General features: G+C 40.5%; 1 protein-coding gene across 1 annotated transcript in view; it reads right to left on the minus strand.

Annotated features, from left to right (window-relative positions):
* The window catches only part of LOC133654126 (guanine nucleotide-binding protein G(i) subunit alpha-1-like), a 43,104-nt gene that overhangs the window by 22,694 nt on the left and 3,766 nt on the right, over positions 1–16,644 (minus strand). Inside the window, exon 2 of the mRNA XM_062054173.1 lies at positions 80–122. Within this exon, the coding sequence (XP_061910157.1) occupies positions 80–122 (43 nt within the window). The remainder of the gene's footprint in view (positions 1–79; positions 123–16,644) is intronic.

Genomic DNA, 16,644 nt, shown 5'->3' on the forward strand with positions numbered 1-16,644 from the left:
CCACATAGATGAACCCTGTTTGTGACCATTGACAATAGAGCTCCAAACAGAACTGGCATCAACTTTGTTTCAGGCTTACTTCATCTGCTTCACTAGTGTGCTTTTCCCAGATTCTCCAGCACCTGGAAAGAGGGAAAGGAAAACGATTGTCATAAAACATAGCAATCTACTGTATACATCTGTCACACATCAAGCAATGTACACAATGTTTATGTCAAACCTCCCACTAAAGTGCTATAATGTCATTTGAGTGGCGCCTTAGGTGTTGTGCACAGTCACTTTGTACTGTAGTTACACACTGAGGTAATGTTCTCTCTGGTGGTCAGCTGTTTGGATCAATAAGCACGTTGTCAACAATGAGCTTATGCTGTAAAGATGATCACATAAGGACAAAAGAAACCCCTCAGCCAAACAGAACATATAATTTTGACGAAGTCTCCACTGTAGAAAGAGCTCAATTTGGACGGTTTGCGCAAATGATGTAGACATCGGAGGTGTTGCAATTTTGGGTGGGTGAATCACTTCCCATGAGAGGACTTTTACAGAATTTCAACATTCAAGCTATACAGGATGCATCAGCGGTTTTCTTGCACTGAACGGATAACAGGGATCTCTCAACACCCTTTAAAATAAATCAGTTTGCTTTGACAAAATGCTCAAGTGTAAATCAGCACAGGGTGGTACACTTATTTTCATAAAATAATATCAAATTATAAAATACATTATTATAAAAAACTAACGGGAAGAATATGTCTTATTTCTAATCCTCCAGGCATCAGCAATTCCTCTTTAATATATTTTGTGGAGTCCAAGTTAGTGCGAAAGAAAAAAAAGATAGACATATTATAAGGCTAAAAGTAAAGATTGTTTGTTAATGATGAGACCATTCGACTATGAGTCAGCTGTGTGGACCACGACACTAACAATGGTACATGCAATTGCACCATACACAGAACTTAATTTTTACCACCCAAAAACAAAACTATTATTTACTACCATAGGCAAAAGTGCTTTTTAATGATACAGAGCAGGGCTGTGTGTGTGAATAAACTACGGCTGCAACGATTAATCGATTAATTCAGTTCAAAAAAAGCTTTGATTTATTATCTGTTGCTTCAATTAATCTTCAAAATGAGTGTAACTAATAAGGATTGCCAAAATATGGGCCGCGTGGAGTGCCCGAAACTTTACACGGACATAGCTTCCGCACCCCAGTAGAGTGATAAAACGGAGCCGACATGAAAGCGATGGTGTGTGAATAACGTGATCTATGAGGCGGCTAACAGCAAAAAGGGTTTTTACCCCCACTATGTTATTAATTACACATGCTAAAAGTGCAATTTTAATGTTGGTGATGTGCATTTACTTAAACAAAGACTGAAGGTTATGGCAAGCAGAAACATTTTTGTTTGTTTCAATTATTTTCTCTAAAATGCATATAGAGGCTATAAAGTGTGTATTGTCCAATTACTCGATTAATCAAACAAAATAATCGATAGATTACTCAATTACTAAAATAATCAATAGCTACAGCAGCCCTAGTATAAACATGTTTCATCCTTATAGCAGGGCTTTTGGAATCATTCCCTTAGTGTAAGTCTGTCAGACTTACTCTTCCAGTCAATTCTCCACCAGTCTAATGGGCCTGACTGGCAATTGCTATTGTTTTAATTGACCTATGGGGACAGTCATAATTGTGGCTGATGAAATCTGCCTGGTAACAACTGGCAGGATAATGTAGGCAAAGTGGCCTGGAAAAAGAATCATAGTTTGATCTATGTATGATCGAATGTACAGTCGTACTGTACATGTTAAAGTTGTTCTCTTAATGGTGGAGCACTTTTTTTTAAAGCAGATAATGTTTTGTAAAGTGACTAAAGATTTGCTAAATGTTAATTGACAGATAAATGCAAAAACTTATTGATTAAGCAAAATGCAATGCCCCCTTTTTCTGGTTCTGTACCATTCATTGCATTTTTGGCTGATTATCACCATTGCCTCCTGCCAGATTTACTTTGCATTCACATTTGTCCAAACACATGCAGAAATTCCCACAAAGCCTCATTTAACAATAATTTTAAAGCTTTTCTTTAAATGTGAAGAGCTGTTTGTGGGCCAACAGAAAACCATTTTACTTTGTAAAATGTGTTATCTTTCCAGTTTTTGTAGTTAAGTGCAAAAATCGTTACTGCCCGCCCCTCTTTTCCCCACATAGCTCTCTTTTATCCCCGCACTATCTAGGAGTGCTGAAATATGTGGGGGAAAAAGTTTCACCTTCAGCTTTGTGACTAAAAGCATACATTGAAAGAGTATCTACCATAAGCTCTCAGTTTTGCACCAGTACAGTACATAAATTGAGGGAGCTAAACTACAGTACAAGAAACCTGCTCCAGTTTAGACTATGAACAGAGATTGAGTACTTGCAAGAATCGATTTGTCCTACAGTATTCTGCAGATCAAGTTTAAAGAAAAAGCACAGCAACCATGAAAGATAAAAAGCTTAATGGCAAACTACTCAACATGTGGTAAACATTTATTTATCAGGAATAACATGCAGAGCAAAAACAGAGAACTAAGCATGAAAACTCCATAGAACATATCTTATTCTTTTTGAGACTCATGCTATGACGATTACTATTGGAATTTACAGTAAATCTATCATGTCTAATATTCAACCATCGTTTAATTTTAATATATAACAAACCATCTATAAAAACATCTAAATATCCAATAATCAGCAATACTAGGGCCAATTGTCAATGTGACGCAGCATGGCTGATTTCTTCAAACAACATCTTGTAGATTTTCATCTTTATAGACGTGACGAGGTAAGCCATGCGTGATATGTATGAATTCATAATAACTTTAATAAATGCGTCTGTACTCCACGTGATGCATTTTAATGGCGTCATCATATAGATCCTGGTACCATGTTCCCATCAAATCATATTGCAGTAGGTCATGTTACAAAGGTTCTCCTCCAGAAAATTGAAGCAGAGCGGAGTCTGTTGTCACTGAATAGAAATAAAGCAACAATGAGCACAACTACAAATTTCTTTGGAATGGACACAATGTAATAAAATAATTTAAGGATTCAAGGAATATCAATCCATATATATTACCATTCTCATATAAGCCTGCTTGGTTTTCTTACCATTCTGACCATCAACCTTAGCTTAGCTGATTGCCTACTTATTTTCTTAAAGTAAATATTCTACCTACCTATTGTACCTATTTTTGTGTGTCCATGGTCTTGCCTACCAACACATGGATGTATAAGATATTTGTGTCAGCTACTATAGGTTGTGTTCAAAATGCTTTGGAATACATATTAGCATATATTTAAAACAAATATCATCAATGTTTTAGATTAGTCAATGAAGTAAGTGCAATTCAAGGATATGATTCAAAGATCCGATTTAGGGATCTTCCGTTCAGGTTTTTTTTTTGCTGCCGATATGATCATCCATTAAGGAGATTGGCCGATACCAATACCGATAATATGTATTAACTGTACATTTTTTTAATTCACTTATGGTGAGCGTTATTGACAGTGTAACAATATCAACACAATATTTAAAGTAGTTCCTCTCTCTCTTTTATTACATGCAATTGTTTGAGCAAAACAAAGTCAACAGTACACAGTAACTAAACAAAAATTACTATATATTACTCATTTAAATCCTTTGGCTTTTTCCCTCAAAGACCTCCTGTGTCTGGGGAATTATTCCCTGAGCTTGTAAACAATAACAAAACCAAAATATCGACCTAATCACTCACTTTACTAAGCACATATTTCTTGGTGTTGTTAGTTTAGCATTAGCTTAATTATTAGCATGCCTGATTACTATTATACATGAAAGTGATTAACATTAGCTTAGGGGAGTGGCTCCACACTATGTATAGACATAGGGTCGTGGTCAAAAGTTTACATACACTTGTAAAGAATATAATGTCATGGCTGTCTTGAGTTTCTAATAATTTCTACAACTTTTATTTTTTTGTGATAGAGTGATTAGAGCACACACTTGTTTGTCACAAAAAACATTCATGAAGTTTGGTTCTTTTATGAATTTATTATGGGTCTACTGAAAATGTGACCAAAACTGCTGGGTCAAAAGTATACATAGAGCAATGTTAATATTTGGTTACATGTCCCTTGGCAAGTTTCACTGCAATAAGGCACTTTTGGTAGCCATCCACAAGCTTCTGGTTGAATTTTTGACCACTTCTCTTGACAAAATTGGTGCAGTTCAGGTAAATTTGTTGGTTTTCTGACATGGACTTGTTTCTTCAGCATTGATTTAGCCATTAATTTACCACTTTTGACGTGTGTTTGGGGTTATTGTCCTGTTGGAACACCCAACTGCGCCCAAGACCCAACCTCCGGGCTGATGATTTTAGGTTGTCCTGAATAATTTGGAGGCAATCCTCCTTTCTCATTGTCCCATTTACTCTCTGTAAAGTACCAGTTCCATTGGCAGCAAAACAGGCCTTCCACCACCATGCTTGATGGTAGGAATGGTGTTCCTGGGATTAAAGGCCTCACCTTTTTTCCTCCAAATATATGGCTGGGTATTGTGGCCAAACAGCTCAATTTGTGTTTCATCTGACCACAGAACTTTCCTCCAGAAGGTCTTATCTTTGTCCATGTGATCAGCAACAAACTTTAGACAAGCCTTAAGGTGCTGCTTCTGGAGCAAGGGCTTCCTTCTTGCATGGTAGCCTCTCAGTCCATGGCGATGCAAAACACGCTTGACTGTGGACACTGACATCTGTGTTTCAGTAGCTTCCAATTCCTTGCAGACCTGCTTTTTGGTGGTTCTCGATTGACTCTTGATCATCCTGACCAATTTTCTCTCAGCAGCAGGTGATAGCTTGCGTTTTCTTCCTGATCATGGCAGTGACAAAACTGTGCCCTGCACTTTATACTTAAGAACAATTGTCTGCACAGTTGCTTTTGGGACCTTAAGCTGCTTTGAAATGGCTCCAAGTGACTTCCCTGACTTGTTCAAGGCAATGATTTGTTTTTTTCAGATCTGTGCTGAGTTCCTTTGACTTTCCCATTGTCGTGTTTGTAACCGAGTCTAATGACTGCATCACATGAGCCCTATTTAAATGGGCTCAGAGAAGTCAACAGGTGTCGTCAATCATAATCACTCACATGAAGTTAAGAGGCCATGCCATGAAGCTAATTTGATTTGATTGTAACTTTTCTACATTACCAACATTGATAATGTATGTTGCTGTATGTATACTTTTGACCCAGCAGATTTGGTCACATTTTCAGTAGACCCATAATAAATTCATAAGAGAACCAAACTTCATGAATGTTTTTTGTGACAAACAAGTATGTGCTCCAAACACTAAATCACTAAAAAATAAGAATTGTAGAAATTATTGGAAACTCACTTCTGTACAAGTGTATGTAAACTTTTGACCACGACTGTACACAATTAGCTGCTAGCTGCTAGCTGCCTGTCAACCGATTGACTAAACATAAATACAGTGTCAGCCATGGGGGATCAGTGTTTGTGATCTGCATTAAAAGTCATTAATCGTCAATGGTGAGCACATACTTTTTCACAAAAATTGTCTGATACTGATTTCTGGCCGATCGATACATCCCTATTTCAATTAGTTTTTAAGTCCGACCTGTACCTCTGCAAAAAACGTTATGCCTGATGGTGGCCATGTTTGTCAATCAATACTGCCCAAATTTTACAGACACGGCTTGTCAGTCCACTAAAGGTGTGTACCAAATTGATTCCTGATGATGGAAGGTTCGGCTTAAAACCCTAAGTGTTTTGCAGAGCGCACTGACATGTGTGACATATATAAAATTAATCTGACTTATAGGTCATACTTAAATTTTTCATTCAATTTCACTTTCGTCAGACATCAGACTTGTGAGCTCATAAAGGTTCAGAAAAAAAATTCACAGATACTCCCACTCTTTGTTGAAAGGCTACCAGAGTTGCAAAAGACTATATTGTCCTCAATTATCCTTGTATGTGTAATGAGATTTTTTGTAAATACTATACCTTCCGACTGGTTGCCGACCTATCTGCAGTACTTTGTATGGCTGCCCTCTGGCTTGACAACCTGATCACTAATCAGTTGTAGACTAGATTTCACTTATCGGTTAGTTTAAATTGTCTTTTCAACTGCTGGGACTTTTAACATCTGTGCTGACTCCTGTCCCCATCCAGACAATTAGACTTGCATTTATCGGTGACCTGGTCATATCAATAGGTCCTGGCAGAAGATGATAAGCAGAAACAACGCTCTCTCGCTTACTCTTTGTAATTTCGATACAAGATAACACATGCAACAATGAAGACGTCACTCTCTGTTCATTTGGAAAGCTGGTTCTGTTTGGAGAAAAAGTGCTGCCAAACGCACAGTGGGTGTAAACTGGGGCATTCAACCAATTTCAGCAAGTCTGTGCTTCTCATCCATGATTGAATGTATCCTAAGATGCGTTGGAGAAACACATAATCTCAATTCACACTAACATGTGATCTAAGTTATAATATCGAAGATTTAAAAAAATGAGCTGCATCACAACTAAATGCTGTACACAATGACATACACTTAAGCTTGGCAGCTGCCAGGACCAGTTGGCCCTGGCCCTGCTGCACTGGCTGACAAAGCCCGCTGGCTAATATTCATCAGCCCGCCCCACATTAGGCAATCGTATTAATTAATTTACCTTTTTTTTAACTTGTCTTTTTTAATATAGTGTGGAGTGAGTGACCATTTTGTATTGACTTGATTGATTATTTTGTCTTTCTATTAATTTCATTAAAAACATTTTTGTAAACTGTTCTTTCAAGACGTCCCATTAAGAACAGCATAAATACTAGGGCTGCGAATCTTTGGGCTTCCCACGATTCGATTCAATATCGATTCTTGGGGTCACGAATCGATTCAAAATCGATTTTTTACGATTCAACGCGATTCTCGATTCAAAAACGATATTTTCCAGATTCAAAACAATTCTCTATTCATTCAATACATAGGATTTCAGCAGGATCTACCCCAGTCTGCTGACATGCAAGCAGAGTAGTAGATTTTTGTAAAAAGCTTTTATAATTGTAAAGGACAATGTTTTATCAACTGATTGCAATAATGTAAATTTGTTGTAACTATTAAATGAACCAAAAATATGACTTATTTTATCTTTGTGAAAATATTGGACACAGTGTGTTGTCAAGCTTATGAGATGCGATGCAAGTGCAAGCCACTGTGACACTATTGTTCATTTTTATTTTTATTTTATAAATGTCTAATGATAATGTCAATGAGCGATTTTTAATCACTGCTATGTTGAAATTGTAACTAATATTCATACTGTTGTTGATAATATTCATTTTTGTTTCACTACTTTTGGATTGTTCTGTGTCGTGTTTACATGTAGAGTAAGAGAAAGAGAAAAACTGTTCCATTTGAATTGAGGTTGCAAACAGGAAGTTCAATTGAAATTCAAATTCAAATTGAAGGAAGTAGAATTCCATGAAATTCCAATTGATAATTTGAGAATCATGCTATACAGTATATTCCATACATAACCGTTTTACATATTTTATAGAAATGTCATTACAGGTATAAATTGTATTTTAAAAGTATGTTCGATAAACAGATAATTCAGTTTGATGTATTGTAACTTTCAAAAAATGGAAAATGGTGGAAAAATAATTCATTTCTCAGGATGCTTTACTTTATCCTAGTATTCAAAATGAAGGAATACATGTTCAGTGTTTGTAAAGTATTTTCAGTATTTAAGCCAAAAACTTTTTAAACATGACACATTCTTCCTGTTACTTGTGCCGTAAAAAAAAATCCATTGTAAATAAAAAGTAAATTACAGGCTAATATTTGCATTAATTGCAGTAATTAAATATAAGTTTAGAGCTGTGATTACAGTGTTTAAATGCAGAATTACAGTGTTTTACCTAAGTTACATTAAATTGCCTGTAGTTTTACACAAAGTAATGCAATTATTAGCCAGCAATTCACTAAGTGGCTAGGTGTGATTTCTCTTAATTGTAATACATTTAATTTTGCTTCCTGTAATTCCAATACAGCATCCTGTGGGGAGGATTCAATTAAATTTGAATTCAAATTATTTAAATCAATTGAATTGAAATTCCAAAGCTGAATGGCTATCTCTCCTCTCTGAGCTGCCACCTTACCGTGGTAGAGGAGTTTGCGTGTCCCAATGATCCTAGGAGCTATGTTGTCCGGGGGCTTTATGCCCCCTGGTCGGGTCTCCCAAGACAAACTGGTCCTAGGTGAGGGATCAGACAAAGAGCAGCTCGAAGACCTCAATGAAAAATAAAACCTATGGACCCAGATTTCCCTCGTCCGGACGCGGGTCACCGGGGCCCCCCTCTGGAGCCAGGCCCGGAGGTGGGGCACGATGGCGAGCGCCTGGTGGCCGGGCCTGTCCCCATGGGGCCCGGCCGGGCACAGCCCGAAGAGGCAACGTGGGTTCCCCCTCCAATGGGCTCACCAGAGGGGCTGGACTCTCTCTCTCTCCGTCTGGCAGTGAGAGGCGACGGGCTGGGGTGGCTATTCTTGTTGCCCCCCGGCTCAGAGCCTGCATGTTGGAGTTCAACCCGGTGGACGAGAGGGTAGCTTCCCTCCGCCTTCGGGTGGGGGAACGGGTCCTGACTGTGGTTTTCGCTTACGCGCCAAACCGCAGCTCAGAGTACCCACCCTTTTTGGATTCACTCGAGGGAGTACTTGAGAGCGATCCCCCGGGTGATTCCCTCGTTCTACTGGGGGACTTCAATGCTCATGTTGGCAGCGACAGTGAAACCTGGAGAGGCGTGATTGGGAAGAATGGCTGCCCGGATCTGAACCCGAGCGGTGTTTTGTTATTGGACTTTTGTGCCCGTCACAGATTGTCCATAACAAACACCATGTTCAAACATAAGGGTGTCCATATGTGCACTTGGCACCAGGACACCCTAGGCCGCAGTTCCATGATCGACTTTGTAGTTGTGTCGTCGGATTTGCGGCCTCATGTTTTGGACACTCGGGGGAAGAGAGGGGCGGAGCTTTCTACCGATCACCACCTGGTGGTGAGTTGGCTGCGATGGTGGGGGAGGATGCCGGACAGACCTGGCAGGCCCAAACGCATTGTGAGGGTTTGCTGGGAACGTCTGGCAGAGTCTCCTGTCAGAGAGAGTTTCAATTCCCACCTCCGGAAGAACTTTGAACATGTCACGAGGGAGGTGCTGGACATTGAGTCCGAATGGACCATGTTCCGCACCTCTATTGTCGAGGCAGCTGATTGGAGCTGTGGCCGCAAGGTAGTTGGTGCCTGTCGTGGCGGTAATCCTAGAACCCGTTGGTGGACACCGGCGGTGAGGGATGCCGTCAAGCTGAAGAAGGAGTCCTATCGGGTTCTTTTGGCTCATAGGACTCCTGAGGCAGCGGACAGGTCAAGCGGTGTGCGGCTTCGGCGGTCGCGGAGGCAAAAACTCGGACATGGGAGGAGTTCGGGGAAGCCATGGAAAACGACTTCCGGACGGCTTCGAAGCGATTCTGGACCACCATCCGCCGCCTCAGGAAGGGGAAGCAGTGCACTATCAACACCGTGTATGGTGAGGATGGTGTTCTGCTGACCTCGACTGCGGATGTTGTGGATCGGTGGAGGGAATACTTCGAAGACCTCCTCAATCCCACCAACACGTCTTCCTATGAGGAAGTAGTGCCTGGGGAATCTGTGGTGGGCTCTCCTATTTCTGGGGCTGAGGTTGCTGAGGTAATTAAAAAGCTCCTCGGTGGCAAGGCCCCGGGGGTGGATGAGATCCGCCCAGAGTTCCTTAAGGCTCTGGATGCTGTGGGGCTGTCTTGGTTGACAAGACTCTGCAGCATCGCGTGGACATCGGGGGCGGTACCTCTGGATTGGCAGACCGGGGTGGTGGTTCCTCTCTTTAAGAAGGGGAACCGGAGGGTGTGTTCTAACTATCGTGGGATCACACTCCTCAGCCTTCCCGGTAAGGTCTATTCAGGTGTGCTGGAGAGGAGGCTACGCCGGATAGTCGAACCTCGGATTCAGGAGGAACAGTGTGGTTTTCGTCCTGGTCGTGGAACTGTGGACCAGCTCTATACTCTCGGCAGGGTCCTTGAGGGTGCATGGGAGTTTGCCCAACCAGTCTACATGTGTTTTGTGGACTTGGAGAAGGCATTCGACCGTGTCCCTCGGGAAGTCCTGTGGGGAGTGCTCAGAGAGTATGGGGTATCGGACTGTCTGATTGTGGCGGTCCGCTCCCTGTATGATCAGTGCCAGAGTTTGGTCCGCATTGCCGGGAGTAAGTCGGACACGTTTCCAGTGAGAGTTGGACTCCGCCAAGGCTGCCCTTTGTCACCGATTCTGTTCATAACTTTTATGGACAGAATTTCTAGGCGCAGTCAAGGCATTGAGGGGATCTGGTTTGGTGGCTGCAGGATTAGGTCTCTGCTTTTTGCAGATGATGTGGTGCTGATGGCTTCATCTGGCCAGGATCTTCAGCTCTCACTGGATCGGTTCGCAGCTGAGTGTGAAGCGACTGGGATGAAAATCAGCACCTCCAAGTCCGAATCCATGGTTCTCGCCCGGAAAAGGGTGGAGTGCCATCTCCGGGTTGCGGAGGAGACCCTGCCCCAAGTGGAGGAGTTCAAGTACCTCGGAGTCTTGTTCACGAGTGAGGGAAGAGTGGATCGTGAGATCGACAGGCGGATCGGTGCGGCGTCTTCAGTAATGCGGACGCTGTATCGATCCGTTGTGGTGAAGAAGGAGCTGAGCCGGAAGGCAAAGCTCTCAATTTACCGGTCGATCTACGTTCCCATCCTCACCTATGGTCATGAGCTTTGGGTTATGACCAAAAGGACAAGATCACGGGTACAAGCGGCCGAAATGAGTTTCCTCCGCCGGGTGGCGGGGCTCTCCCTTAGAGATAGGGTGAGAAGCTCTGCCATCCAGGGGGAGCTCAAAGTAAAGCCGCTGCTCCTCCACATCGAGAGGAGCCAGATGAGGTGGTTCGGGCATCTGGTCAGGATGCCACCCGAACGCCTCCCTAGGGAGGTGTTTAGGGCACGTCCGACCGGTAGGAGGCCACGGGGAAGACCCAGGACACGTTGGGAAGACTATGTCTCCCGGCTGGCCTGGGAACGCCTCGGGATCCCCCGGGAGGAGCTGGACGAAGTGGCTGGGGAGAGGGAAGTCTGGGCTTCCCTGCTTAAGCTGCTGCCCCCGCGACCCGACCTTGGATAAGCGGAAGAAGATGGATGGATGGATGGATGGATGGATGAATGGCTATCTATGATTAGAAGCTAATTTGGAATATTCTTGTTACATGTTCTCACCGTGCTTGCATGGGTTTTCGCAACGTACTCCAGCCTCCCCTTTGTTCCAAAAACATGCATGTTGGGTTAATTGTAGACTAAAAATTTTCATAATGTGAGTTTCATTGTATGTACTGTATATATTCAGCCACTCGACCAAAGTCAGCTAGGATAAGCTCCAGCCCACCTAGGACAATAATGTGGACAAGCAGTATCAACAATGGATGGTTTCTCAAAGTTTGAAAATAAAAGAATGGTTAAACCAGGGGTGTCCAAAGTGTGGCCCCGGGGCTAATTGTTGCCCACAGCTTGAAACATAATCAAACCAAAAACAGTAAAATTTTAATCAAAAAGATGTATAATGAGAAAAAGCTGCTATTTTGATACTAATAACTTTGCACCCTATAACACAAACCCAACACAAAGTTTTGTTTTTGAATATTTACAATATTTTTTTTTATAAAATAAAAAAATATTAAAACAGCCCCCTGCATACTTTGACTTTTTAGGTGTGTGCCCCTAAGTGGAAAACATTTAAACAACCCTGAATAAAACCAACTTCACCATTGGATAGAGAAAGTACACTCTAATGGTGGTTTAATGCACATACCGTACATGTCCATTAGAATGAATGAGTAAATACGCACTGTGGTCAAATGGTTAGCATGTGAGCCTCATAGTCAGAAGACTGAAGGTACTAATCTCCATTTGGGCATCTCTTTGTGGAGTTTGCATGGTCACCCCATGTGTGGGTTTTCTATAGGTACTTAGGCTTCCTCACACATTTCAAAGTATTGTCAGCTTAATTGCAGACTCATATATATGTGTATATATATATATATAAATATATATATATATATATAATATATACAGTATAGATGTTCTCATTCATCCAGGTCATTGTATTCTCAGAGCATTCAATCGATCGCAACTGGACTATTTGATTTGTCTTAGAAGATGTTTCGCCTCTCATCCTAGTAGGCTTCATCAGTTCATGCTCATAGACTTAAATTGGTCAGATCTAGTCTTAGCCTTAGAATGGTCAGATCTAGTCCACTAGTCGACTATTAAATGCGATAAAATCAATTGAATGCTCTGAGAATAATTGTCTATAGGTGTGAATGTGAGTCTACATGCACCCAGCATTTGGCTGGCGACCAGTCTAGTGTGTACAACACCCGAAGTCAAGGGTGTCAGCTGGGATAGACTCCAGCTCTCCCATGACCATAATCAGAGGCGGACTAACCATTAGGCCAACACAGGCAGTTGCCAAGGGCTCCAAAATGTCTCAGAAATAATGATTAATAAAGTTTTCTTCTATTGAAAACAATTATTTAGTTTTTTGTTTTATTTCATGCACTTTGAGATAAATTAAGATACATTAAAATGCTGAATCAGTATCACATATGATTTATTCGACAGCACCCCCCCTCCTTACTCGCACGATGGACTTTTCTACGCTACTTTGCATGTGCAGACTTGATTCAGGAAGACATACCAACACAAACCTGTTGATACGGTTGTGAGAGGTTTTTATCAAAAGGAAGTGAGGTTACTAAAGTGGAGAGGAAAAGAGGCTAATGTAATTGTTCAAACTACCTAATAGTCCTGGGTGATAAATACATTTTATCGATAAATTCCGGGTTTTTTGCAGACCATCCATCCATCCATCTTCTTCCGCTTATCCCGAGGTCGCAGCGAAGCCCAGACTTCCCTCTCCCCAGTCACTTCGTCCAACAGACGATTTTTAAAAATGAAAGAAATCTATGATTTTCTCTTCTTGCTACGGCACAACTTTTGCCTCCAGGAGCTTCCGTAGCTTCCGCCCTCCCCCTTATTTCCTTCGCGAGAGTCACACACATATATCATAACATGGCTAATGCTAACGCAAACTATAGCAAAACGTTTGTTCCAATGTTTTGGTTTGGTTTTGTGGAAACATGCATGGAACCAATGACTGCAGGCTGCAAAGTTTGTTTGAAAAAGGCAGAAGCACAACAAACTTATTCCAGCAACTGAAACAGAAGCATCCAGCCAAGTGGGGGAAATGCAACTCTTTACAAAGCAAACAAGAACATAACAACAAACAACCTCCAGCTAAAATTCCATTTACTGTGGTGGAATAATTTACACAAGGTACCATGTATGATGAGAAAGAAGGACAGTGGAAAACTATCACAAACAGTAAAAGCCTGCGTTTATCCACTTACTAAAACTAAAGAGACCTTTCAATGGTACATTTTTATTTTTTAGGAGAATTTTATTCAAAACAGAATATTTAAGTTTGTAGTTTGTCAATGTCCAATATTGGAGTGTATTTATTTGTATTTTATTTGTATGATTTGCTAAATTTTTATTTACAGAAGTATTGTATTCAAGTATGTCTTGTTTAAACACGGCCACCGCCAAGAGCTCTCATTTTCCCACCAGTCACACACATGGCTTCCACATTGAAAGAGCTACGGTACATGTCACTTCGGGTCCAACTGCGCAAGGAATGGGCAATATGACCTAAAATCTGTATTGCACTATATATTGCAGCCTCCTGCGATAACAATATATATCACAAAATTATTTGGCAAATGAATAATAATAGAACCATTTAAAAGCAGCTGACAAAGGCTCCTAATTTGGCTGCTGAGGTATGCAGTAACATATTGCATCATTTAGGGTTGTATTATTTTATCAAAACTATTATTAATCTACTTGTTGAATTTACTGTTTATAGCTTGTAACTTTCTGGTGTAACGTGTTTCTCTTGACACTTAAAATGTAACAAGCATTTATTATTTAACACTTATTGTTTAGTTAATTAGTTTTCGGTGATACTACAAATTTGGGTATTGATCTAATACTGAGTAGTGATGGGGCAATATTGGCGATAACAATGCTGATACTTCAAATTTTTAATAATTAAATGTTTGATCGCAATTATAATAAGACAGAAATACAGGATTGAGATGTAACAATACTTAATTAGATATTTAAATTATTTCCTTACGCCCTTTTATTAAATAAATTGTTTTAATCAAAATAAAGTCAATAGTGCAGAATACCTAAATTCATACAAAGACTACTATTGGTTCTGATTTAAATATTTTGTTTTTTGCACTTAAATTCCTCCTTGCAAAGGACTTTAAGTCGATTTTGTTGTTGTTGTTCCTGAACAAAAACAACAAAATACAATTTTGTGATAATAGAAAATATCAATCTAATCACTGCAGTATCGACTATATACTAATACTATACTTGGTATCGTTACATCGATTTTTGTATCGATCTGCCCACCCTGTTTGCATTAAAAACTCGAGCTTAGCAGCTAGCATACCTTAGGGAAACGAGCACTCAGGGAGACATGCAGGAAGTGGAACAAAAATAAGAGCGCTGACAGGAAATAAACACAAACTAAGGAAACATAAACAGACGTTAAGTGACAGATCGTCAAATGTTGGTGCAATCAACCGTATCACAGGAAAGCCAAATGCTTTATTCGACACAGATGACCACATTATAGCGTCTCTGGTGATATTCGCTAACATCAATAAAATATCCTTAAAAGTATTAATAAACTAGATGAATAAATCTCCCATAGGCTCAACAGCATACACTGAATATTGATATTGCTGGCTAACATTGCTGAACTACCAGGGCACACATAGCTAAATAATGAGACAAAATATGAACTTCACACCATAAAAACTACTGCAGACATGAATTGTAGATGAGACTAATATTTGTAGCAGGAATTCAACTTCAAACAAACATATCCTTTTTTTCACTAGCGTCACGATCACAGCAGCACGGGACTCGTTATGTCAATCAAATACGTTACTTACCGATGCATGAATAAGTCCAAATTTGTCTTTTACAGATTATTTCTTAATTTGTTGACCGCTCATATGTAAAGACATGATGTGCCTCCAATTTTTTGTTCTCTAAATACTGTGAGGTGTCAAATGAAGTGAAGTTGATGGCGAGCGGTAACGGCTTGGTGATGATAAATGGTTTAAATCCTTAAAAAATATATATTTCTGAAGAGTGTATAAATCCACTCTCTCCCATTTTAAATTTTTTTTTAATGATCACTTATATATTTGCCTCTAAACATTTCCAAATACGCCTAAATCTGCACGGATTCAGGTAAATAAACAGTAGCCTAATGGGAGCCATCGCCTGAAACCCAGATGTGCCTCTAGGTCACGTGATTGCAACCCACCTGTACCAGCTGCACTCGGGTAGAGGCAGGGTACAACCTGGACAAGTCGCCACCTAATCGCAAGGCCAACACAATCAAAGTATATTGATATAGCCCTTTAATCGCAAGTGCCTCGAAGTGCTGCACAAACCACAATGAGATCACTGGTCTGAACCCACATCCGGGCAAGGAAAAACTCAAAACCCAAAATGGGAAAACACAAAAACTTTGGGAAGGGGCCACGATGTGGGGACCCCCACTGCTCGAAAAACAAGTTGTCTTTATATTGAATCGATAAGCATCAATATTTGATTTATAACATCAAAAGCCCTACGTTTGCGAGTAGATATGATCAACATAATATTAATCTCACACAGATTCCTGAGCCCTTCTGTGCGATAATGAGCAAGCCAGTCACGTGATCCGTTACATGCATGTGGGAACCACAGTTCCTTCCATCTACAACAATTACGAATCATGGCAGACATTGTGAGGGGACAACAACTTTTTGGGGACAAATTATGATCCAGAACCCTATATTTTTGAGCCCAAACACAAGGAGGATGAGCATCAAGCGCCAGAAGCCGAGTACTAAATAGATGTAGCTTTAGTGAAACATATACCGTATTTCCTTGAATAGCCGCAGGGGTGCTAATTAATTTAAAACCTCCTGTCACTCCGGCGTTTACCGGAAGCCGGCGGGATGGCCGTGCATGCGGTAATTATTTTAAAACCTCTTCTCACTCCGGCGTTTACCAAAAGAAATGCAGTAAATTTAGGCGTGCGCTTTGAGTGTGATGTAAGCATACCATCATGAAAAGCACATTTAATTAAAAAAAACGTTATTATGGTCTTACCTGTACTTATAAATGGAGTCCATTTGCAGCTCCTTCTGACCAAAAGCATCGATAACTTGTTTATAGAAGTCTTCCTTATTTTCTTTCTTCAGTTTTAAAAGTCTCTCTGTCTCGATGGAGATATTCCTTTAATTATTACCTCCTGCTTCGATTGAAAGTCCAGTTTAGAAAACTGTTTTATTTTAGATACCGGTATGTAATCCTCCATGTTAAAAGTTCAGGCAGAGGAAAAAAAAAAAATCTTTTGCTGCG

Source organism: Entelurus aequoreus, linkage group LG07, assembly GCF_033978785.1.
Source record: "Entelurus aequoreus isolate RoL-2023_Sb linkage group LG07, RoL_Eaeq_v1.1, whole genome shotgun sequence".
Taxonomy (NCBI): Eukaryota; Metazoa; Chordata; class Actinopteri; order Syngnathiformes; family Syngnathidae; genus Entelurus; species Entelurus aequoreus.